The sequence below is a fragment of the Eleutherodactylus coqui genome, chromosome 2 (genome assembly GCF_035609145.1).
Source record: "Eleutherodactylus coqui strain aEleCoq1 chromosome 2, aEleCoq1.hap1, whole genome shotgun sequence".
NCBI lineage: Eukaryota > Metazoa > Chordata > Amphibia > Anura > Eleutherodactylidae > Eleutherodactylus > Eleutherodactylus coqui.
Genome location: NC_089838.1, coordinates 345,497,814 through 345,518,639, shown reverse-complemented (window position 1 = coordinate 345,518,639; position 20,826 = coordinate 345,497,814). Strand labels below are relative to the sequence as shown.

The window sequence follows — 20,826 nt, the reverse complement described above, 5'->3', positions numbered from 1 at the left end:
TTCCATCCCGAGTCGAATGGGCAAACTGAGAGGATGAATCAAGAATTAATCCAAAACCTGCGACTGTTCGCTTCGGACAATCAACATCTGTGGGTTAACTTTCTACCTCTCGCCGAGTTTGCCATCAACAACCATGTAAATTCGTCTTCTCATGTGTCGCCGTTCTTTTGTAATTATGGTTTCCATCCTCGATTTTCTTTTTCTCCCTCAGTTACTGACACGCCGTCTGCGGACTCTGCCATTAATGAACTGTGCACAGTTTGGGCCCAGGTTCATAAGAACCTTCAGGGTTCCCAGGACAAACTCCTTGGTCAAGCTAATAAAAGACGCACGATCTCTGCACCGTTCGTGGTTGGGGAGCAGGTGTTACTGGCCTCAAAAAATTTGAGACTCAAGGTTCCATCCCTAAAGCTGGCTCCCCGCTTTGTTGGTCCGTTCACCATCTCCCAGGTGGTCAATCCTGTGGCATACAGATTATCTCTTCCGCAGTCGTGGAAGATTCATGACGTCTTCCACAAGGGGCTGCTGAAGAAATATGTAACCCCAGTTCTGCCTGCCCAGAGCCCGCCCGCTCCTACTCTTGTACAGGGGGAACTGGAGTATGAGGTAGAGCATTTGATTGATGCTCGGCGTGTGAGAGGTAGTTTGCAATACCTTGTACATTGGAAGGGTTTCGGCCCTGAGGACCGTACATGGATTCCTGCCCGGGACGTACATGCACCCCTATTGATCCGACGGTTCCACAGAGCCTTTCCCCTCAAGCCTGCTCCGGGCCGTGGGGGTCCAGTGTCCCCCCGTAGAAGGGGGGGTACTGTAAGGACTGGCGGTTCGCGGGTCCGTCGTGCCCGCACCGCCGGTCCGATCACACGTGCGGCCGCTGTGCGGCGCAGGGGAGCCCCGGTCCTCGTCACCTCCCCTGGCCGCCGGGCTCCACCTCGCCGCCGGGTTGCTAAGGACGCGGTGGGTGTTCCCCCGCGTCGCGTCCTAGGTATCCTGGCAACCAAACGTGTGTCTCCTGTCCTGCCTCCTGCAGGGCTGGGGGCGGGTTCCCCAGTGCTGCTGGGTGCACTCAGCTGCTGTCAGGCTCCCCGCCCCAATCAGCTGCTGGGGCGGGAGCTCTGACAGCATTTAAACCTGCTGGTGTCTCCTGACCAGTGCCAGTGTTAGTCTTGGATTTCCTGCTACACCAGCGTACTGCATCTTTCTGACTCCTGTTACCGACCCTCTGCCTTTTGACCTGACGTTGCCTTTGCCTGACCCTCTTGTACCGCGTACCCTCTTGTTGCTGACCCGGATTGTCTGACTCTCCTTGCTGTGGTTTGTTCCAGTGTCTGTCTGTTTGTTAGTCCCCGTGTCCCCCTTCCTTAGTGAGTGTAGGGACCGTCGCCCAGTTGTCGCCCTGGGGCTTAGCCCAGGGGGGCAAGTAGGAAGGGACAGGGGTATTTTCAGGGACCTCCAGTTTCCCGGACCCCGAGTCCCGACACAGACAGAGCTGGAACTCAGACAAAACAGCGAAACAGACCAGACAGGCCCTAACATCCGCCTATCAACGGACAAAGGGGTCAGAATCCAGATCGGGCATCCACCCACCAACGGACGGGTAGAAATACAGGAACAGGAATCAGGCGTCCACAACCAATGGACGGTTGGCTCAGACAGACAGGGCCCTACATCCGCCTACCAACGGACTAGGGGTCAGGATACTGATCAGGCGTCCGACCACCAACAGACGGGTAGAAATACAGGAATAGGAGTCAGGCGTCCACGACCAATGGACGGGTGGATCAGATAGACAGGGCCCTACATCCGCCTACCAACGGACTAGGGGTCAGGATACTGATCAGGCGTCCGACCACCAACAGACGGGTAGAAATACAGGAATAGGAGTCAGGCGTCCACAACCAATGGACGGGTGGATCAGATAGACAGGGCCCTACATCCGCCTACCAACGGACTAGGGGTCAGGATACTGATCAGGCGTCCGACCACCAACAGACGGGTAGAAATACAAGAATAGGAGTCAGGCGTCCACAACCAATGGACGGGTGGCTCAGGCAGACAGGAAGCAGAGACTGGCAGAAACAGACACATGAAACAAAACGGAGCTTACATGCATACCAAGAACATAGCCAACATACTCAGAACATACTAACATATCAACATACGACATAACATATGCATACAACATAAAAATGCATGCAAACATACTCAGAACAGAACAAGAACATAGTACAAAATACAACATAATGCCCCCCCCCCCCACTTACGGAAGGGGGTGCATTATGTTACAATGGTGTGGGTAAAACTAAGAACAGCGCCCACACGATCGTACCCAAAAAGGGAGTGGATGGGATGCACGCACACAGGTTGCACCAGGGTCACACGGGTTTCAGGCAAACTTACCCTGAACTACAAGGGGGATGACAGTGGCCCTACCTAAGCGGGGACATCGCCCCAATAAGAGGGCGGCCCAGTGGTCTTCAGAACTGGGCCCTAGCTGATCCTAGGAGCCACGCCACAGAACGAGGCACATTCACATGCCAAATGACAGAGACAGAACCACAGAACACACAGAGGCAGAATACACAGTATACAAAATGCCACCACTAGTAACAGACGATCAGCTGAATGTAAATACCAGGTATTAGTTGACATTTTGTACAAAACGTGGAAGCTAGCGGGCCAACTTCACGGCTCCTGGTTAAACTGCTAGGCCCTACACTAACCAGGAGTCCAGCAGAACCGGAAGCAGTTCACACAGAACGCTGCAAAAGGACAGGACACAGATAGCAGGTCATACAGCAAGCTGACACAAAACTGACAGAATATAAGTGGACATGAACCAGCAAGACATAGAACAGGAACGGGACAGAGCACAGGGCACACAGGCACACAGCAAGCTTGCAACAGGACAGAACAGAGCACAGATCACACCGCAAGCTTCATTAGAAACAGGACAGAGCACGGGGCACACAGCAAGCTGACAGAAAACTGACAGGAAATAAACGTACAAATAGACATGAACCAGCAGGTCACAGATGACACAGCAAGCTTGCAACAGGACAGACAACCAGGGCACGGACTCTACCCGCACAGACTCTACCGGCACGGACTCTACCCAGAGCTTAGATGAAACTCACAGCAAGTCTATGTGTCCACATACCAGGGGGGATAGACAGTCAGCCACAGAACTGACATAGGGGACTGTGTCAGGAATCCACCAACTGACACACTGGAAGCAGAGAGACACAACATACCTACTTGAAAACACAGATCAGAATGGGAACAAGCTGAACATGACTGATAACAAGTTACAGAACACAGAAGTAACATGACTGCTCACCCTGGGACCCAGCCAGAGACTGACCAGGAGCTGGGTTTATATGTGAGCACAGACCTAGGAGATTGGCTAGCAGGAAGTACCACACCCAGCCAGCTCAATTAACCCTCAACCACCTGTAGCTGTGCTGCTAGGAAGCTTAGAACTACAGATCCCAGCAGCACATGTAACATATATTACTTACAGCCTCTGGATAAGCTATAAGAAACTACTGGTCTCGTGTTCAGCTATATATCACTGCTGGCCTCGGACTCAGCAATACATGACTACCGGCCTCGTATTCAGCTATATATTACTACCGGCTTTGGACTCCGCTATATATTACTACCAGCCTCAGACTCAGCTGTATATTACTACCGGTCTTGGACTCAGCTATATATCACTATCGGTCTCAGACTCAGCTATATATCACTACTGACCTCGAGCTCAGCTATATATTACTACTGGCCTTGGGCTCAGATATATATTACTCCCGGCCTCGGACTCAGTTATTAATTACTACCGACCTTGGGCTCAGCTATATATTACTCCCGGCCTCGGACTCAGCCATATATTACTCCCGGCCTCGAACTCAGCCATAAATTACTCCCGGCCTCGGACTCAGCCATATATTACTCCCGGCCTTGGACTCAGCTATATATTACTCCCGGCCTCAGACTCAGCCATATATTACTCCCGGCCTCGGACTCAGCCATAAATTACTCCCGGCCTCGGACTCAGCCATATATTACTCCCGGCCTTGGACTCAGCTATATATTACTCCCGGCCTCTGACTCAGCCATATATTACTCCCGGCCTCGGACTCAGCCATATGTTACTCCCGGCCTCGGACTCAGCTATATATTAAGCCTTGAATACTTCCCCTTCTCTGTTGTTTCTCCTAACAGGAATGTCTGCAGAAGTTCTCTGAAGGTCTGAACAGAATGATAGACAATCACCTGGTGAGATGAGGTGCTCCTTACTTCTCTCTTCCTCCTCATCTCTGCGGCTTCTTCTGACCCTTCTCTGTATTGTCCTCCATTGCTGCAGGAACTCCTGGACTCCATCCAGCAAAGCTTCAAACAGAAACTGCAACATCTGCTGAAAGAGTAAGTCTCCTTCTGCAGCCGCCTTCTCCTGAAGACCACAGGTCCAACGCGACCTCTGTTACCGGGCCCCTCAACGATCACACTTCTAGTACGGGGCCCCTGGAGTTACCTCCATTCCTCCCGCAGTCACCTTCATAGATATTAACCAAAAATTTGGCACAATTGCTAAACAATGCAAAAACACTCTACAGTATTACTATGAAAACACAAAATGGATCCACACATAGAGCTTAGAGTAATTACAATGGATAAACTATATTACAAAACAATAGTTAAAAACCTATATATATATATATATATGTATATATATATATATATAGTGGGAGAAAAGCAGGATCTGGACTGCAGGAACGGGACTTAAACAATAGAATAAAAATATATTCATGGTATAAATAGAATAGCAATAAATACAATAGTGGATCTAGTCACATATAATACAAGCCAGGCAATAAACAAGACTGTCAGATCACACAAAAGAGAAATGCAAAGCTGTTACCACATCCACATCAGGACCCGTATCCTGAGCCCCAACGCACGTTCCGCATCTGCTTCCTCAATGGGGTATGGTGAACAATGACTGATCGTGTTTAAATGGTCCCCCAAACAGCTTAATCACATGACTCCAAAGAACACACCCTCTAGCATCTCTCCCAAAGGCCATCATGCCCTTCAATAAACATATTTAAGGGAGGCGGGCAGTGTACTCTATAGACTAGTGACACTGACCTTCTCCTTCTGTGCTTGAGAAAGGAGCGTGCCAGCTCCGAAACGCGTTGCACTTTACTAACGTTGGGAGCTCTGTACAATAAGCATCTTTTCTTATACTATAGAGAGCTCCTCCTGTTTCCGTCTATACGGACCCATATGGTCCACACATCTACACATTCACCTCTAAGATAGTCACGGTTGGCGTCTTACGGGTCACCCTGAGTGCAGGAGTTACTTTTCTCTTTCTCTATTGGTTTCTACCTCTGGAGGCTTGCAACCCCCCAGCTTCCTCTCCATGCATGCTCTCTTCGGATGTCCCCCATGGGACCATCACTAGTCTACTTCTGTTTTCTATGTGTTCCTGACCACAAAACTTCCCAGGTACACAAGAGGCTCTGTCCCAGTTTTTTCTACTCCATTTTTGGAATAAATCTATAAAAAGTACATACAAAAGATTTGACAATATATTACAAAATTAGTTACACACATAAACCATGGGAACAGTCAAATATGGGAAAACATCAAAATAGTCCAAATATGATGATCTTCACAAAGAGGGAAGTGAAGTGAATAGAGGCGTCACACAGTGCGCCCCAGGTCAGTGCAAAAGGGAGAAGAAACTCCTAAATATAGACTATAAGATCCTGACCTGTATCCTAGCAAAACGATTAAATACCCTCCTCCCCGCACTGATCCACAAAGATCAGGTGGGCTTTATCCCCTCCCGACAGGCGCCAGACAATATTAGAAAAGTCCCCAACCTCATGCACATATCAAACACCCACAAAACCCCGCAACTAACTTTAGCCTTGGATATCGAAAAGGCCTTTGATAGTCTGTCATGGGACTATCTATTCGCAGTCCTAAGGAAGGCAGGCATTCAGGGGGCTTCATCACAGCACTACAGGCCCTCTACTCAACGCCCTCAGCAGAACTAAAACCTCCGGAGTAAATAAAGTATCGGTGCAGAGAGGAACAAGACAGGGCTGCCCCTTACCTCTAGGCCTTCTTGCTCTAGCGATGGAGCCCCTTGCCCAGATCATCAGAAAGAACCCAAACGTAGCTGGTGTGATGGCAGCAAACAAAGGATATAAAGCTAGCCTTTTCGCGGACGACATCCTGCTCACTCCAACTAAACCCCTCTAATAAAAATCTTGGACTCCTTTGCAGAGGTCTCAGGACTGGTAGTCAATATGGATCCAACGGAGGCCTTATTCCATAACATCCCTCCACATTCCCAGAAACTTATAGAACTAAACTTGGGATTTAAAGCATGTCCACATTTCATCACCTACTTCGGCACTAAACGTCCTCCCAATTTAGACACTCTATACAAGTGGAATAACCCCCCCCCCCCCCTCTGTTCCTCTGTTTGCTGATTTAAAAGCAGATCTAAGGAAATGGAGTCAAGCTACCATTTTATGGATAGGCCGTATTAACTCTATTAAAATGACCGTCCTGCCCGCCTACTTCACCTATTTAGATGCCTCCCTATAGCCCCCCAAGAGAGCTACAGGAAATGCAGAAATCCATATTCCAATTCATCTGGGGAAATAAAAGACCTAGAATCAAGCAAAAAGTGATGCACTACCATAAAAGAATCAGAGGTCTGTCAGTACCAACCTGAAAGAATATTACCTAGCTGCCCAATTGTCACAAATCCCCGCCATGTTGGCAGGGGGAAGCCGACCATGTGGCCATTGTGTGGCTTGCAGGAATATGGATTCAGCCACCACATTTATCACACATGCTATCAACTGTGAAGGTGTAGGAGTAATCTGGGATATGTCCATGTCATTATATTTATGGAGGAATGACCACAAGACCCCTTAAATAGCGGGTTAGAGAAGACATTCTAGCTATCGAGGCGACACGACAAGGATCTGAGGAGACTGAAAACCATTCCCAGACACTTTACGGAGTTCCATCAGTGTGATGGAGACTTGTTTAGGGTCAGAGGTATTGACAAAACTCTAATCAGTACTAGAGGAGGAGAATGGAGGAAGCTTCCTGCCCGAAGGAATGTGGAGGGATCTATACTCCATCCAGTCCCCCCTTATGGCCTCAATGGAGGAGAATGGAAGAAGCTTCCCTCCGAAGGAATGTGGAGGGATCTATACTCCATCCAGTCCCCCCTTCTGGGCTCAATGGAGGAGAATGGAAGAAGCTTCCCTCCGAAGGAATGTGGAGGGATCTATACTCCATCCAGTCCCCCCTTATGCGCTCAATGGAGGAGAATGGAGGAAGCTTCCCTCCGAAGGAATGTGGAGGGATCTATACTCCATCCAGTCCCCCCTTACGGCCTCAATGGAGGAGAATGGAAGAAGCTTCCTGCCCGAAGGAATGTGGAGGGATCTATACTCCATCCAGTCCCCCCTTATGGGCTCAATGGAGGAGAATGGAAGAAGCTTCCTGCCCGAAGGAATGTGGAGGGATCTATACTCCATCCAGTCCCCCCTTATGGGCTCAATGGAGGAGAATGGAGGAAGCTTCCTGCCCGAAGGAATGTGGAGGGATCTATACTCCATCCAGTCCCCCCTTACGGGCTCAGCTTCGCTCCATTCTTGTAGAGCCTCTCGTTCTCTCTGACATCACATTCTGGATGGTTTATATTACATTTTAATGTATAATTCTATACTTTTACTGGATCGGTCGGGCGGCTCTAATTTAATTGATTGTATTCTTTGTCCCGGTTAATTGATAGATCTATTATTTTATATGTTTTCTACCTTCCAGGCGATGAACCAAACACAACACCCAACGGATTGTTTGATCTCCCTTAGGATGGGCACTCAGCCCCTCACGCACCTATTGTTTTTTCTCTATGTATCCCTTTCCGTTTTTGGATACTCTTCCTTTTTCTTCTCCCTTTTGCACTGACCTGGGGCGCACTGTGTGACGCCTCTATTCACTTTGTGAAGATCATCATGTTTAGACTATTTGGATGGCTTCCCATATCCCGCACTGCTTATATTGTGGAATCTGTTTATTCATTACACATTGGGGATTTGAACTTCCTTGGGGGCCCCTTAGTTGGTGTGCTATAGCTGTGCCTCTTCATGTGATACATCAGGTGCTTCATGTTAAGCTGTTTAGGGGACCATTTAAACACGATCAGTCATTGTTCACCATACCCCCTTGAGGAAGCAGATGTGGAACGTGCGTCGGGGCTCAGGATATGGGTCCTGATGCGGAATGTGCGTTGGGGCTCAGGATACGGGTCCTGATGCGGAACGTGCGTTGGGGCTCAGGATACGGGTCCTGATGTGGAACGTGCGTCGGGGCTCAGGATACGGGTCCTGATGTGGAACGTGCGTCGGGGCTCAGGATACGGGTCCTGATGCGGAACGTGCGTCGGGGCTCAGGATACGGGTCCTGATGTGGAACGTGCGTCGGGGCTCAGGATACGGGTCCTGATGTGGAACGTGCGTCGGGGCTCAGGATACGGGTCCTGATGTGGAACGTGCGTCGGGGCTCAGGATACGGGTCCTGATGTGGAACGTGCGTCGGGGCTCAGGATACGGGTCCTGATGTGGAACGTGCGTCGGGGCTCAGGATACGGGTCCTGATGTGGAACGTGCGTCGGGGCTCAGGATACGGGTCCTGATGTGGAACGTGCGTCGGGGCTCAGGATACGGGTCCTGATGTGGAACGTGCGTCGGGGCTCAGGATACGGGTCCTGATGTGGAACGTGCGTCGGGGCTCAGGATACGGGTCCTGATGTGGAACGTGCGTCGGGGCTCAGGATACGGGTCCTGATGTGGAACGTGCGTCGGGGCTCAGGATACGGGTCCTGATGTGGAACGTGCGTCGGGGCTCAGGATACGGGTCCTGATGTGGAACGTGCGTCGGGGCTCAGGATACGGGTCCTGATGTGGAACGTGCGTCGGGGCTCAGGATACGGGTCCTGATGTGGAACGTGCGTCGGGGCTCAGGATACGGGTCCTGATGTGGAACGTGCGTCGGGGCTCAGGATACGGGTCCTGATGTGGAACGTGCGTCGGGGCTCAAGATACGGGTCCTGATGTGGAACGTGCGTCGGGGCTCAGGATACGGGTCCTGATGTGGAACGTGCGTCGGGGCTCAGGATACGGGTCCTGATGTGGAACGTGCGTCGGGGCTCAGGATACGGGTCCTGATGTGGAACGTGCGTCGGGGCTCAGGATACGGGTCCTGATGTGGAACGTGCGTCGGGGCTCAGGATACGGGTCCTGATGTGGAACGTGCGTCGGGGCTCAGGATACGGGTCCTGACGAGGATGTGGTAGCAGCTTTGCATTTCTCTTTTGTGTGATCTTATTGCCTGGCTTGTATTGGATGTGACTCCGTAGATCCACTATGGTATTCACTGCTATCCTATACATAAATCTCTTCTATTCTACAGTTTAGCTCCTCCTCCTGCGCCCAGATCCTCGTGTTCTCCCACTATATATATATATACTTGTTTGGTAATAATGTTTATCCATGGTAATCCCTCTAAGCTCCATGTGTGGATCCATCTTGTGTTTTCATAGACATGCAGACAGGAGGCTGGAGTTACGTGTGATCATTGTGGTGGCTGGGTCACATGACCTGTGAATCACTAAGTATGTGACTGTCATGGGGGGCTTCACCATGAGGGGTGACTGACTAAGGGGGGATTTACTGAGCAAATGTATTCTGCATTAGAAAAAAGGTGACGATTTTAATGGCCACAAGCTGAGTGTCTGGTGAGCAGAGCAAGAAAACCGCAATCTCCATACCTGCCTCACTTGTAACTGATCCTGAGATCTTATACTCCAGTCACATCCAGAGCTGCAGTCACATTGCATCTTATGCTGCAGTCACAATGCATCTTATACTCCAGTCACATCCAGAGCTGCAGTCACATCATGTCTTATACTTCAGTCATATCCAGAGCTGCAGTTGCATCACATCTTATACTCCAGTCACATCCAGAGCTGCAGTCACATCATGTCTTATACTCCAGTCACATCCAGAGCTGCAGTCACATTGCATCTTATGCTGCAGTCACAATGCATCTTATACTCCAGTCACATCCAGAGCTGCAGTCACATCATGTCTTATACTTCAGTCATATCCAGAGCTGCAGTTGCATCACATCTTATACTCCAGTCACATCCAGAGCTGCAGTCACATCATGTCTTATACTCCAGTCACATCCAGAGCTGCAGTCACATTGCATCTTGGACTCCTGTCACACCCAGAGCTGCAGTCACATCATGTCTTATACTCCAGTCACATCCAGAGCTGCAGTCACATTGTATCTTGGACTCCAGTCATATCCAGAGCTGCAGTTGCATCACATCTTATACTCCAGTCACATCCAGAGCTGCAGTCACATTGCATCTTGGACTCCTGTCACACCCAGAGCTGCAGTCACTTTTAGGGTGCAGATCGGTGGAGATGAATATGCAGCGCATAGGTCTCTGTACTGTCTCATCTTCTGAATCTCCAGTCAATAGATGTCTGTGTCACTTCTTAGAGACCTGCGATCATTTAGAGAGAGTCGTAAGGAATTAGAGCGCTGCAGGGAGGGACTGGAGAACTCTTTGAATCACAATGCAGAAGTGTCTCGCAAGAAAGGTCAGGAGGTGCAGGAAGCGTCCTCCGCAGTGCAGGTGTCTCGTAAAGCGTTCAGAGAGCGCGTCCTGGACTACACGCTGCAGGTGAGACACGTGTGACCGCAGCTTCACATCAGGCGCTCTCGCCGTCACTCCAGCCCATCTCTCTCGGTTTTCTTTCAGATCAATGTCATCCAAGGGAAGAAGAAATTCGACATCCTGGAGTTTGTGAGTTCCCGGGGGACTTTGGGCATGTGTTGGGGTCCGGGAGGGACACGGGTGGACACATCTGCTGGGATTGAACTCGCAGTCAGACGGGGACATCTCTTACTCCATAGTGGCAGATCTGCAGTGTGGTAATGGGATCGCTCAGACCAGCTTACAGGGCAGCGGCCGGAGGGACTGCCAACTGCTGGACAGCACTGGGGGGACAAGTGTTTCTATCCTGACCTTCTGCTTATGGCCATTCCTCTCTGGCAGATGCTGCAGCTCATCGATGCTCAGGCCGGCTTCTTGGCACACAGTCACATGGTGCTGCAAAACCTGGATGACTACCGGAAGGCCCTCGCTGCAGAGGTGAAGGGATCCCCAGAGGGGATTTATCTGAGATGATCATTTGTATGCCTTTCACAATCTTACCTTATATAGGTTTGTAGGACAGGTGAAGGAGACCAGTAAGATGGGACAGGCAAAGGACAGCTTGGTCAGGATGGGTGAAACAGAGCCTGCCTAGCTCAGGACGGGCAAAGCAGAGCCTGCCTAGCTCAGGACGGGCAAAGCAGAGCCTGCCTAGCTCAGGACGGGCAAAGCAGAGCCTGCCTAGCTCAGGACGGGCAAAGCAGAGCCTGCCTAGCTCAGGACGGGCAAAGCAGAGCCTGCCTAGCTCAGGACGGGCGAAGCAGAGCCTGCCTAGCTCAGGACGGGCGAAGCAGAGCTTGCCTAGCTCAGGACGGGCGAAGCAGAGCTTGCCTAGCTCAGGACGGGTGAAGCAGAGCTTGCCTAGCTCAGGACGGGCGAAGCAGAGCTTGCCTAGATCAGGACGGGCAAAGCAGAGCCTGCCTAGATCAGGACGGGCGAAGCAGAGCTTGCCTAGCTCAGGACGGGCAAAGCAGAGCTTGCCTAGCTTAGGACGGGCGAAGCAGAGCTTGCCTAGTTCAGGACGGGGGCGAAGCAGAGCTTGCCTAGCTCAGGACGGGCGAAGCAGAGCTTGCCTAGCTCAGGACGGGCGAAGCAGAGCTTGCCTAGCTCAGGACGGGCGAAGCAGAGCTTGCCTAGCTCAGGACGGGCGAAGCAGAGCTTGCCTAGATCAGGACGGGCAAAGCAGAGCCTGCCTAGATCAGGACGGGCGAAGCAGAGCTTGCCTAGCTCAGGACGGGCGAAGCAGAGCTTGCCTAGCTTAGGACGGGCGAAGCAGAGCTTGCCTAGCTCAGGACGGGGGCGAAGCAGAGCTTGCCTAGCTCAGGACGGGCGAAGCAGAGCTTGCCTAGCTTAGGACAGGCGAAGCAGAGCTTGCCTAGCTCAGGACGGGCGAAGCAGAGCTTGCCTAGCTCAGGACGGGCGAAGCAGAGCTTGCCTAGATCAAAACGGGCGAAGCAGAGCTTGCTAGCTCAGAACGGGTGAAGCAGAGCTTGCCTAGGACAGAAGACAGATTGGGGAGAACTTGTGTAGGACAGGACAGGTGAAGTAGAGTTCAAGCAGGATAGGGGAATTAAGCAGATCTTGCGTAGGAGAGGCAGAGCTTGTTTATAGCAGGAGACAGGCGGAGGAGAGCTTGTTTAGAGCAGGAGACAGGCGGAGGAGAGCTTGTTTAGAGCAGGAGGCAGGCGGAGGAGAGCTTGTTTAGAGCAGGAGACAGGTGGAGCAGAGCTTGTTTAGAGCAGGAGACAGGCGGAGGAGAGCTTATTTAGAGCAGGAGACAGGCGGAGCAGAGCTTGTTTAGAGCAGGAGACAGGCGGAGCACAGCTTGTTTAGAGCAGGAGGCAGGCGGAGCACAGCTTGTTTATAGCAGGAGACAGGCGGAGGAGAGCTTGTTTAGAGCAGGAGACAGGCGGAGGAGAGCTTGTTTAGAGCAGGAGACAGGCGGAGGAGAGCTTGTTTAGAGCAGGAGACAGGCGGAGGAGAGCTTGTTTAGAGCAGGAGACAGGCGGAGGAGAGCTTGTTTAGAGCAGGAGACAGGCGGAGCAGAGCTTGTTTAGAGCAGGAGACAGGCGGAGCACAGCTTGTTTAGAGCAGGAGGCAGGCGGAGCACAGCTTGTTTATAGCAGGAGACAGGCGGAGCACAGCTTGTTTAGAGCAGGAGACAGGCGGAGGAGAGCTTGTTTAGAGCAGGAGACAGGCGGAGGAGAGCTTGTTTAGAGCAGGAGACAGGCGGAGGAGAGCTTGTTTAGCGCAGGAGACAGGCGGAGGAGAGCTTGTTTAGAGCAGGAGACAGGTGGAGGAGAGCTTGTTTACAGCAGGAGACAGGTGGAGGAGAGCTTGTTTAGAGCAGGAGACAGGCGGAGGAGAGCTTGTTTAGAGCAGGAGACAGGCGGAGGAGAGCTTGTTTAGAGCAGGAGACAGGTGGAGCACAGCTTGTTTAGAGCAGGAGACAGGTGGAGGAGAGCTTGTTTAGAGCAGGAGACAGGCGGAGGAGAGCTTGTTTAGAGCAGGAGACAGGCGGAGGAGAGCTTGTTTAGAGCAGGAGACAGGCGGAGGAGAGCTTGTTTAGAGCAGGAGACAGGCGGAGGAGGGCTTGTTTAGAGCAGGAGACAGGCGGAGGAGAGCTTGTTTAGAGCAGGAGACAGGCGGAGGAGAGCTTGTTTAGAGCAGGAGACAGGCGGAGGAGAGCTTGTTTAGAGCAGGAGACAGGCGGAGGAGAGCTTGTTTAGAGCAGGAGACAGGCGGAGCACAGCTTGTTTAGAGCAGGAGACAGGCGGAGCACAGCTTGTTTAGAGCAGGAGACAGGCGGAGCACAGCTTGTTTAGAGCAGGAGACAGGCGGAGCACAGCTTGTTTAGAGCAGGAGACAGGCGGAGCACAGCTTGTTTAGAGCAGGAGACAGGCAGAGCTTGTTTAGAGCAGGAGACAGGCGGAGCAGAGCTTGTTTAGAGCAGGAGACAGGCGGAGGAGGGCTTGTTTAGAGCAGGAGACAGGCGGAGGAGAGCTTGTTTAGAGCAGGAGACAGGCGGAGGAGAGCTTGTTTAGAGCAGGAGACAGGCGGAGGAGAGCTTGTTTAGAGCAGGAGACAGGCGGAGGAGAGCTTGTTTAGAGCAGGAGACAGGCGGAGCACAGCTTGTTTAGAGCAGGAGACAGGCGGAGCACAGCTTGTTTAGAGCAGGAGACAGGCGGAGCACAGCTTGTTTAGAGCAGGAGACAGGCGGAGCACAGCTTGTTTAGAGCAGGAGACAGGCGGAGCACAGCTTGTTTAGAGCAGGAGACAGCTGGAGGAGAGCTTGTTTAGAGCAGGAGACAGGCGGAGGAGAGCTTGTTTAGAGCAGGAGACAGGCGGAGGAGAGCTTGTTTGGAGCAGGAGACAGGCGGAGGAGAGCTTGTTTAGAGCAGGAGACAGGCGGAGGAGAGCTTGTTTAGAGCAGGAGACAGGTGGAGGAGAGCTTGTTTAGAGCAGGAGACAGGTGGAGGAGAGCTTGTTTAGAGCAGGAGACAGGCGGAGGAGGGCTTGTTTAGAGCAGGAGACAGGCGGAGGAGAGCTTGTTTAGAGCAGGAGACAGGCGGAGGAGAGCTTGTTTAGAGCAGGAGACAGGCGGAGCAGAGCTTGATTAGAGCAGGAGACAGGCGGAGCACAGCTTGTTTAGGGCAGGAGACAGGCGGAGCACAGCTTGTTTAGAGCAGGAGACAGGCGGAGCACAGCTTGTTTAGAGCAGGAGACAGGCGGAGGAGAGCTTGTTTAGAGCAGGAGACAGGCGGAGCACAGCTTGTTTAGAGCAGGAGACAGGCGGAGGAGAGCTTGTTTAGAGCAGGAGACAGGCGGAGGAGAGCTTGTTTAGAGCAGGAGACAGGCAGAGGAGAGCTTGTTTAGAGCAGGAGACAGGCGGAGGAGAGCTTGTTTAGAGCAGGAGACAGGCGGAGGAGGGCTTGTTTAGAGCAGGAGACAGGCGGAGGAGAGCTTGTTTAGAGCAGGAGACAGGCGGAGGAGAGCTTGTTTAGAGCAGGAGACAGGCTGAGCAGAGCTTGATTAGAGCAGGAGACAGGCGGAGCACAGCTTGTTTAGGGCAGGAGACAGGCGGAGCACAGCTTGTTTAGAGCAGGAGACAGGCGGAGGAGAGCTTGTTTAGAGCAGGAGACAGGCGGAGGAGAGCTTGTTTAGAGCAGGAGACAGGCGGAGGAGAGCTTGTTTAGAGCAGGAGACAGGCGGAGGAGAGCTTGTTTAGAGCAGGAGACAGGCGGAGGAGAGCTTGTTTAGAGCAGGAGACAGGTGGAGGAGAGCTTGTTTAGAGCAGGAGACAGGCGGAGGAGAGCTTGTTTAGAGCAGGAGACAGGTGGAGAAGAGCTTGTTTAGAGCAGGAGACAGGCGGAGGAGGGCTTGTTTAGAGCAGGAGACAGGCGGAGCAGAGCTTGATTAGAGCAGGAGACAGGCGGAGCACAGCTTGTTTAGGGCAGGAGACAGGCGGAGCACAGCTTGTTTAGAGCAGGAGACAGGCGGAGGAGAGCTTGTTTAGAGCAGGAGACAGGCGGAGGAGAGCTTGTTTAGAGCAGGAGACAGGCGGAGGAGAGCTTGTTTAGAGCAGGAGACAGGCGGAGGAGAGCTTGTTTAGAGCAGGAGACAGGCGGAGGAGAGCTTGTTTAGAGCAGGAGACAGGTGGAGGAGAGCTTGTTTAGAGCAGGAGACAGGCGGAGGAGAGCTTGTTTAGAGCAGGAGACAGGTGGAGGAGAGCTTGTTTAGAGCAGGAGACAGGCGGAGGAGGGCTTGTTTAGAGCAGGAGACAGGCGGAGGAGAGCTTGTTTAGAGCAGGAGACAGGCGGAGGAGAGCTTGTTTAGAGCAGGAGACAGGCGGAGCAGAGCTTGTTTAGAGCAGGAGACAGGCGGAGCACAGCTTGTTTAGGGCAGGAGACAGGCGGAGCACAGCTTGTTTAGAGCAGGAGACAGGCGGAGCACAGCTTGTTTAGAGCAGGAGACAGGCGGAGGAGAGCTTGTTTAGAGCAGGAGACAGGCGGAGGAGAGCTTGTTTAGAGCAGGAGACAGGTGGAGGAGAGCTTGTTTAGAGCAGGAGACAGGTGGAGCACAGCTTGTTTAGAGCAGGAGACAGGCGGAGGAGAGCTTGTTTAGAGCAGGAGACAGGCGGAGGAGAGCTTGTTTAGAGCAGGAGACAGGTGGAGGAGAGCTTGTTTAGAGCAGGAGACAGGCGGAGGAGAGCTTGTTTAGAGCAGGAGACAGGTGGAGGAGAGCTTGTTTAGAGCAGGAGACAGGCGGAGGAGGGCTTGTTTAGAGCAGGAGACAGGCGGAGGAGAGCTTGTTTAGAGCAGGAGACAGGCGGAGGAGAGCTTGTTTAGAGCAGGAGACAGGCGGAGCACAGCTTGTTTAGAGCAGAAGACAGGCGGAGCACAGCTTGTTTAGAGCAGGAGACAGGCGGAGCACAGCTTGTTTAGAGCAGGAGACAGGCGGAGCACAGCTTGTTTAGAGCAGGAGACAGGCGGAGGAGAGTTTGTTTAGAGCAGGAGACAGGTGGAGGAGAGCTTGTTTAGAGCAGGAGACAGGTGGAACAGAGCTTGTTTAGAGCAGGAGACAGGCGGAGGAGAGCTTGTTTAGAGCAGGAGACAGGCGGAGGAGGGCTTGTTTAGAGCAGGAGACAGGCGGAGGAGAGCTTGTTTAGAGCAGGAGACAGGCGGAGGAGAGTTTGTTTAGAGCAGGAGACAGGCGGAGGAGAGCTTGTTTAGAGCAGGAGACAGGCGGAGCACAGCTTGTTTAGAGCAGGAGACAGGCGGAGCACAGCTTGTTTAGAGCAGGAGACAGGCGGAGCACAGCTTGTTTAGAGCAGGAGACAGGCGGAGGAGAGCTTGTTTAGAGCAGGAGACAGGTGGAGGAGAGCTTGTTTAGAGCAGGAGACAGGTGGAGCAGAGCTTGTTTAGAGCAGGAGACAGGCAGGGGAGAGCTTGTTTAGAGCAGGAGACAGGCGGAGGAGAGCTTGTTTAGAGCAGGAGACAGGCAGGGGAGAGCTTGTTTAGAGCAGGAGACAGGTGGAGGAGAGCTTGTTTAGAGCAGGAGACAGGTGGAGCAGAGCTTGTTTAGAGCAGGAGACAGGCAGGGGAGAGCTTGTTTAGAGCAGGAGACAGGCGGAGGAGAGCTTGTTTAGAGCAGGAGACAGGTGGAGGAGGGCTTGTTTAGAGCAGGAGACAGGCGGAGGAGAGCTTGTTTAGAGCAGGAGACAGGCGGAGGAGAGCTTGTTTAGAGCAGGAGACAGGCGGAGGAGAGCTTGTTTAGAGCAGGAGACAGGCGGAGGAGAGCTTGTTTAGAGCAGGAGACAGGCGGAGCACAGCTTGTTTATAGCAGGAGACAGGAGGAGGAGAGCTTGTTTAGAGCAGGAGACAGGCGGAGCACAGCTTGTTTAGAGCAGGAGACAGGCGGAGCACAGCTTGTTTAGAGCAGGAGACAGGCGGAGCACAGCTTGTTTAGAGCAGGAGACAGGCGGAGCACAGCTTGTTTAGAGCAGGAGACAGGCGGAGGAGAGCTTGTTTAGAGCAGGAGACAGGCGGAGGAGAGCTTGTTTAGAGCAGGAGACAGGCGGAGGAGAGCTTGTTTAGAGCAGGAGACAGGTGGAGGAGAGCTTGTTTAGAGCAGGAGACAGGCGGAGGAGAGCTTGTTTAGAGCAGGAGACAGGTGGAGGAGAGCTTGTTTAGAGCAGGAGACAGGCGGAGGAGGGCTTGTTTAGAGCAGGAGACAGGCGGAGGAGAGCTTGTTTAGAGCAGGAGACAGGCGGAGGAGAGCTTGTTTAGAGCAGGAGACAGGCGGAGCACAGCTTGTTTAGAGCAGAAGACAGGCGGAGCACAGCTTGTTTAGAGCAGGAGACAGGCGGAGCACAGCTTGTTTAGAGCAGGAGACAGGCGGAGCACCGCTTGTTTAGAGCAGGAGACAGGCGGAGGAGAGCTTGTTTAGAGCAGGAGACAGGTGGAGGAGAGCTTGTTTAGAGCAGGAGACAGGCGGAGGAGAGCTTGTTTAGAGCAGGAGACAGGCGGAGCACAGCTTGTTTAGAGCAGGAGACAAGCGGAGCACAGCTTGTTTAGAGCAGGAGACAGGCGGAGCACCGCTTGTTTAGAGCAGGAGACAGGCGGAGGAGAGCTTGTTTAGAGCAGGAGACAGGTGGAGGAGAGCTTGTTTAGAGCAGGAGACAGGTGGAGCAGAGCTTGTTTAGAGCAGGAGACAGGCAGGGGAGAGCTTGTTTAGAGCAGGAGACAGGCGGAGGAGAGCTTGTTTAGAGCAGGAGACAGGCAGGGGAGAGCTTGTTTAGAGCAGGAGACAGGCAGGGGAGAGCTTGTTTAGAGCAGGAGACAGGTGGAGGAGAGCTTGTTTAGAGGAGGAGACAGGTGGAGCAGAGCTTGTTTAGAGCAGGAGACAGGCAGGGGAGAGCTTGTATAGTGTAGTTGATTGAAGCTGGTGATGATCAGCAGTGGAGCCGAGAATGTGTAGGGCAGGTAGACTGGAGATTGTGCTGGTCAGAATTGGCTTTATTGTGTCCTAAGCTATTAGAGAATATCACACAAGTTGGTGAAGTCTCCTCAGAGGTAGCACAAACTCTTTGAATTGTTTACTCGTTCTTTGTGCAGGTCCATCAGAAAGTGCTGGAAGGGGCTCGTGAGCACAGAGACTTGGAGCAGAAGCTGATCAGCATGAAGCACAAAGTAAGATCCCCTGAGACAGAAACCTTCTATTATACGTAGAGGTTGGCTGTGCATGAGCCCCCCAGGCCGGGTCCACAGTATATATGTTTAGGACCACTAAGCCTCAATCCTAAAACTGTAGCCCATGGAAGAGTAGTCAGGATCGTCTTTGATTCCTACAGCTCGGGGGCGTCTGTCACTCATTATACAACAGTAAGACAGACTCAAAGCCCAATTGTTGTAGAAAAGGGCACATCGCCTCCCGCAGTGACAGTCAGTTTTCAAGGTAAACCCCGTCTTCTTTAATCTTACTGCAAAAAGGGGATGCCCCCACTCCCACCATGACAAGTATAAAGACCTATTCCATATTTGTATCTCAAATCCTGCGCCCTCCAACAACGTGACGGCCTTACCATAATAGAGCTCCATCCAAATACAATTCGCTTTGGTATTATTAAAGCAACATTCATAGCAAGGAATGTTCTGCATGCGTCACTTGTGCTTCATATTCACCACAGTGCAAATAGTGGGACTGACTCAAAAGATATGTTGAAGCAGGAATAACATTCTTAGCATTGCCTCTACTGTTCCTGTATCCCTCCCTTCTGATACATTGTGTCTTGGCACCACAACCAAGTCTCTCACTTCTCTGTGTATGAATGTCCTTGAGAATGGTGGCCCCTTGGGCTTCCTGTAGTAGGAAATAACTCATTGATCCTAGGCATTACTCATATTAGGAGCAGGGAGAGTTCTTACATTGTCCTTTAAAAGTCGCCTTCTGCCCATTCAGCGTTGCTTTTGCTTCTTCTGGATCAACACTGCAGGGCAACAGAGTGAACTAGATGGATTTGCGGCATGGCTCAGTTTCCCTAACTATGGAATGGTATAACCTCCAGCATTAGACTTTGTGGGTGGGTGAAGGGCTCTCTTCATGGACCCTCTTCACTTGGAGAATCCAATCAATGCCTGTCTAGTCTAGGTCACACCTTGTAGTCTACTTTTGCTCTCTGTCCATTCCTCTAGTCTTCATCAATGCTGCATTGTCCTTTTATATCACTACTATCAGTAATACGGTAAGAGTAGACTAGTACTATACATTTCTGCTGCTTTTACTCATCATTACTTCTTCTCCACATCTTGTTGCCCCTCAGGACATTTCTGATGAAGATGCGGTACGTCAAGGAGATGGAAAGACATCTGAGGTTGTGATTGAAGGCTACCTCTTCAAACGAGCCAGTAATACATTTAAGACCTGGAGTCGGTGAGGAAACATTACTGCTGTGTTGTGGAATCATGGGGAAGCAGAATCAGAGCTGAGTGAAGTAGGGCAGGTAGCATGGAGGTTCAATGTATGAAAAGGGACTCTATATATTATGTTGAACTGGGATGACTCTAAAGAGCCAATGCCAACTTGTATTTGGTCCGGATTCATTCCAAAGGTTCAGCTGAGACTTGTCCCATTGTACAGGTATAAATCCCACTTATCCCCAATTTCAGTGATTTAACCACAAAAAGAACGGCTGAGGACCCCCCTGTTCCCGGAGAAAGTTCACCCTTTCTTGCCCACATCTTGGTTAGTTAGAGAATGTAGGAATTACACAAGTGTCTTACAAGCCAATGAAGACAGGTGGGGCATTCTTCAGTGAACAATTAGCTCCATCATGGCCCCAACCTTCTGGCAGAGATAACATGCATCTCCAGAACACAGGGGCCAATAATATAAGGTGTGCAGCCCAACAGGCAGGGAGGAATCGCCTGCAATGAGTGCACAACACTTTTCATAAGAGGTTGAAAATGATATGCAAAGTTATAAAGTAGGATAGCCACAGGTAGGTGGTCCTGCACCTCTCCAGAGTATAGTCACTCTGGGGTCACCAATACCACTTTAGAAGACAAGGCAAGTTTCAGCGTCTGAAAGGCAGTTTCGGCTTCCAGACTCTATTTTATTAACCCAGAATCTTTCCCTTTTGTCAACTTAGTCAAAGTGACCGCTATATCCGAGAAATTGGGAATAAACCGTCTGTAATAGCGGTGATTCCCAAAAAGGTACTTGTTTCTGGGCAGAAGGACGGGGCCATTTCTAGATGGCTTGAACTTTCTCGTCTTGAGGCTTCACAAGGCCTCTCCCGATGAGATGATCCAAGTATTTGGCCTCCTCCAATTCAATGTGACATTTTTTAGGATTTGCTGTCAGACTGGTGGCCCAAAAGTCATCAGCAACTGCCTGTATGTGAGTCAAGTGTGCTGTCCAGGCTGAGCTAAAGATCCCTATATCATCCAAATAAACAGAAGCATAATGTTGGTGGGGTCTCAATATTC

General features: G+C 51.6%; 1 protein-coding gene across 1 annotated transcript in view; it reads left to right on the top strand.

Moving 5' to 3' along the window:
- The window catches only part of ACAP1 (ArfGAP with coiled-coil, ankyrin repeat and PH domains 1), a 160,365-nt gene that overhangs the window by 63,529 nt on the left and 76,010 nt on the right, over positions 1-20,826 (top strand). Inside the window, exons 4-10 of the mRNA XM_066593962.1 lie at positions 4,228-4,281; positions 4,370-4,428; positions 10,621-10,804; positions 10,883-10,927; positions 11,180-11,275; positions 18,454-18,528; positions 19,659-19,768. Coding sequence (XP_066450059.1) covers positions 4,228-4,281; positions 4,370-4,428; positions 10,621-10,804; positions 10,883-10,927; positions 11,180-11,275; positions 18,454-18,528; positions 19,659-19,768 — 623 coding nt within the window. The remainder of the gene's footprint in view (positions 1-4,227; positions 4,282-4,369; positions 4,429-10,620; positions 10,805-10,882; positions 10,928-11,179; positions 11,276-18,453; positions 18,529-19,658; positions 19,769-20,826) is intronic.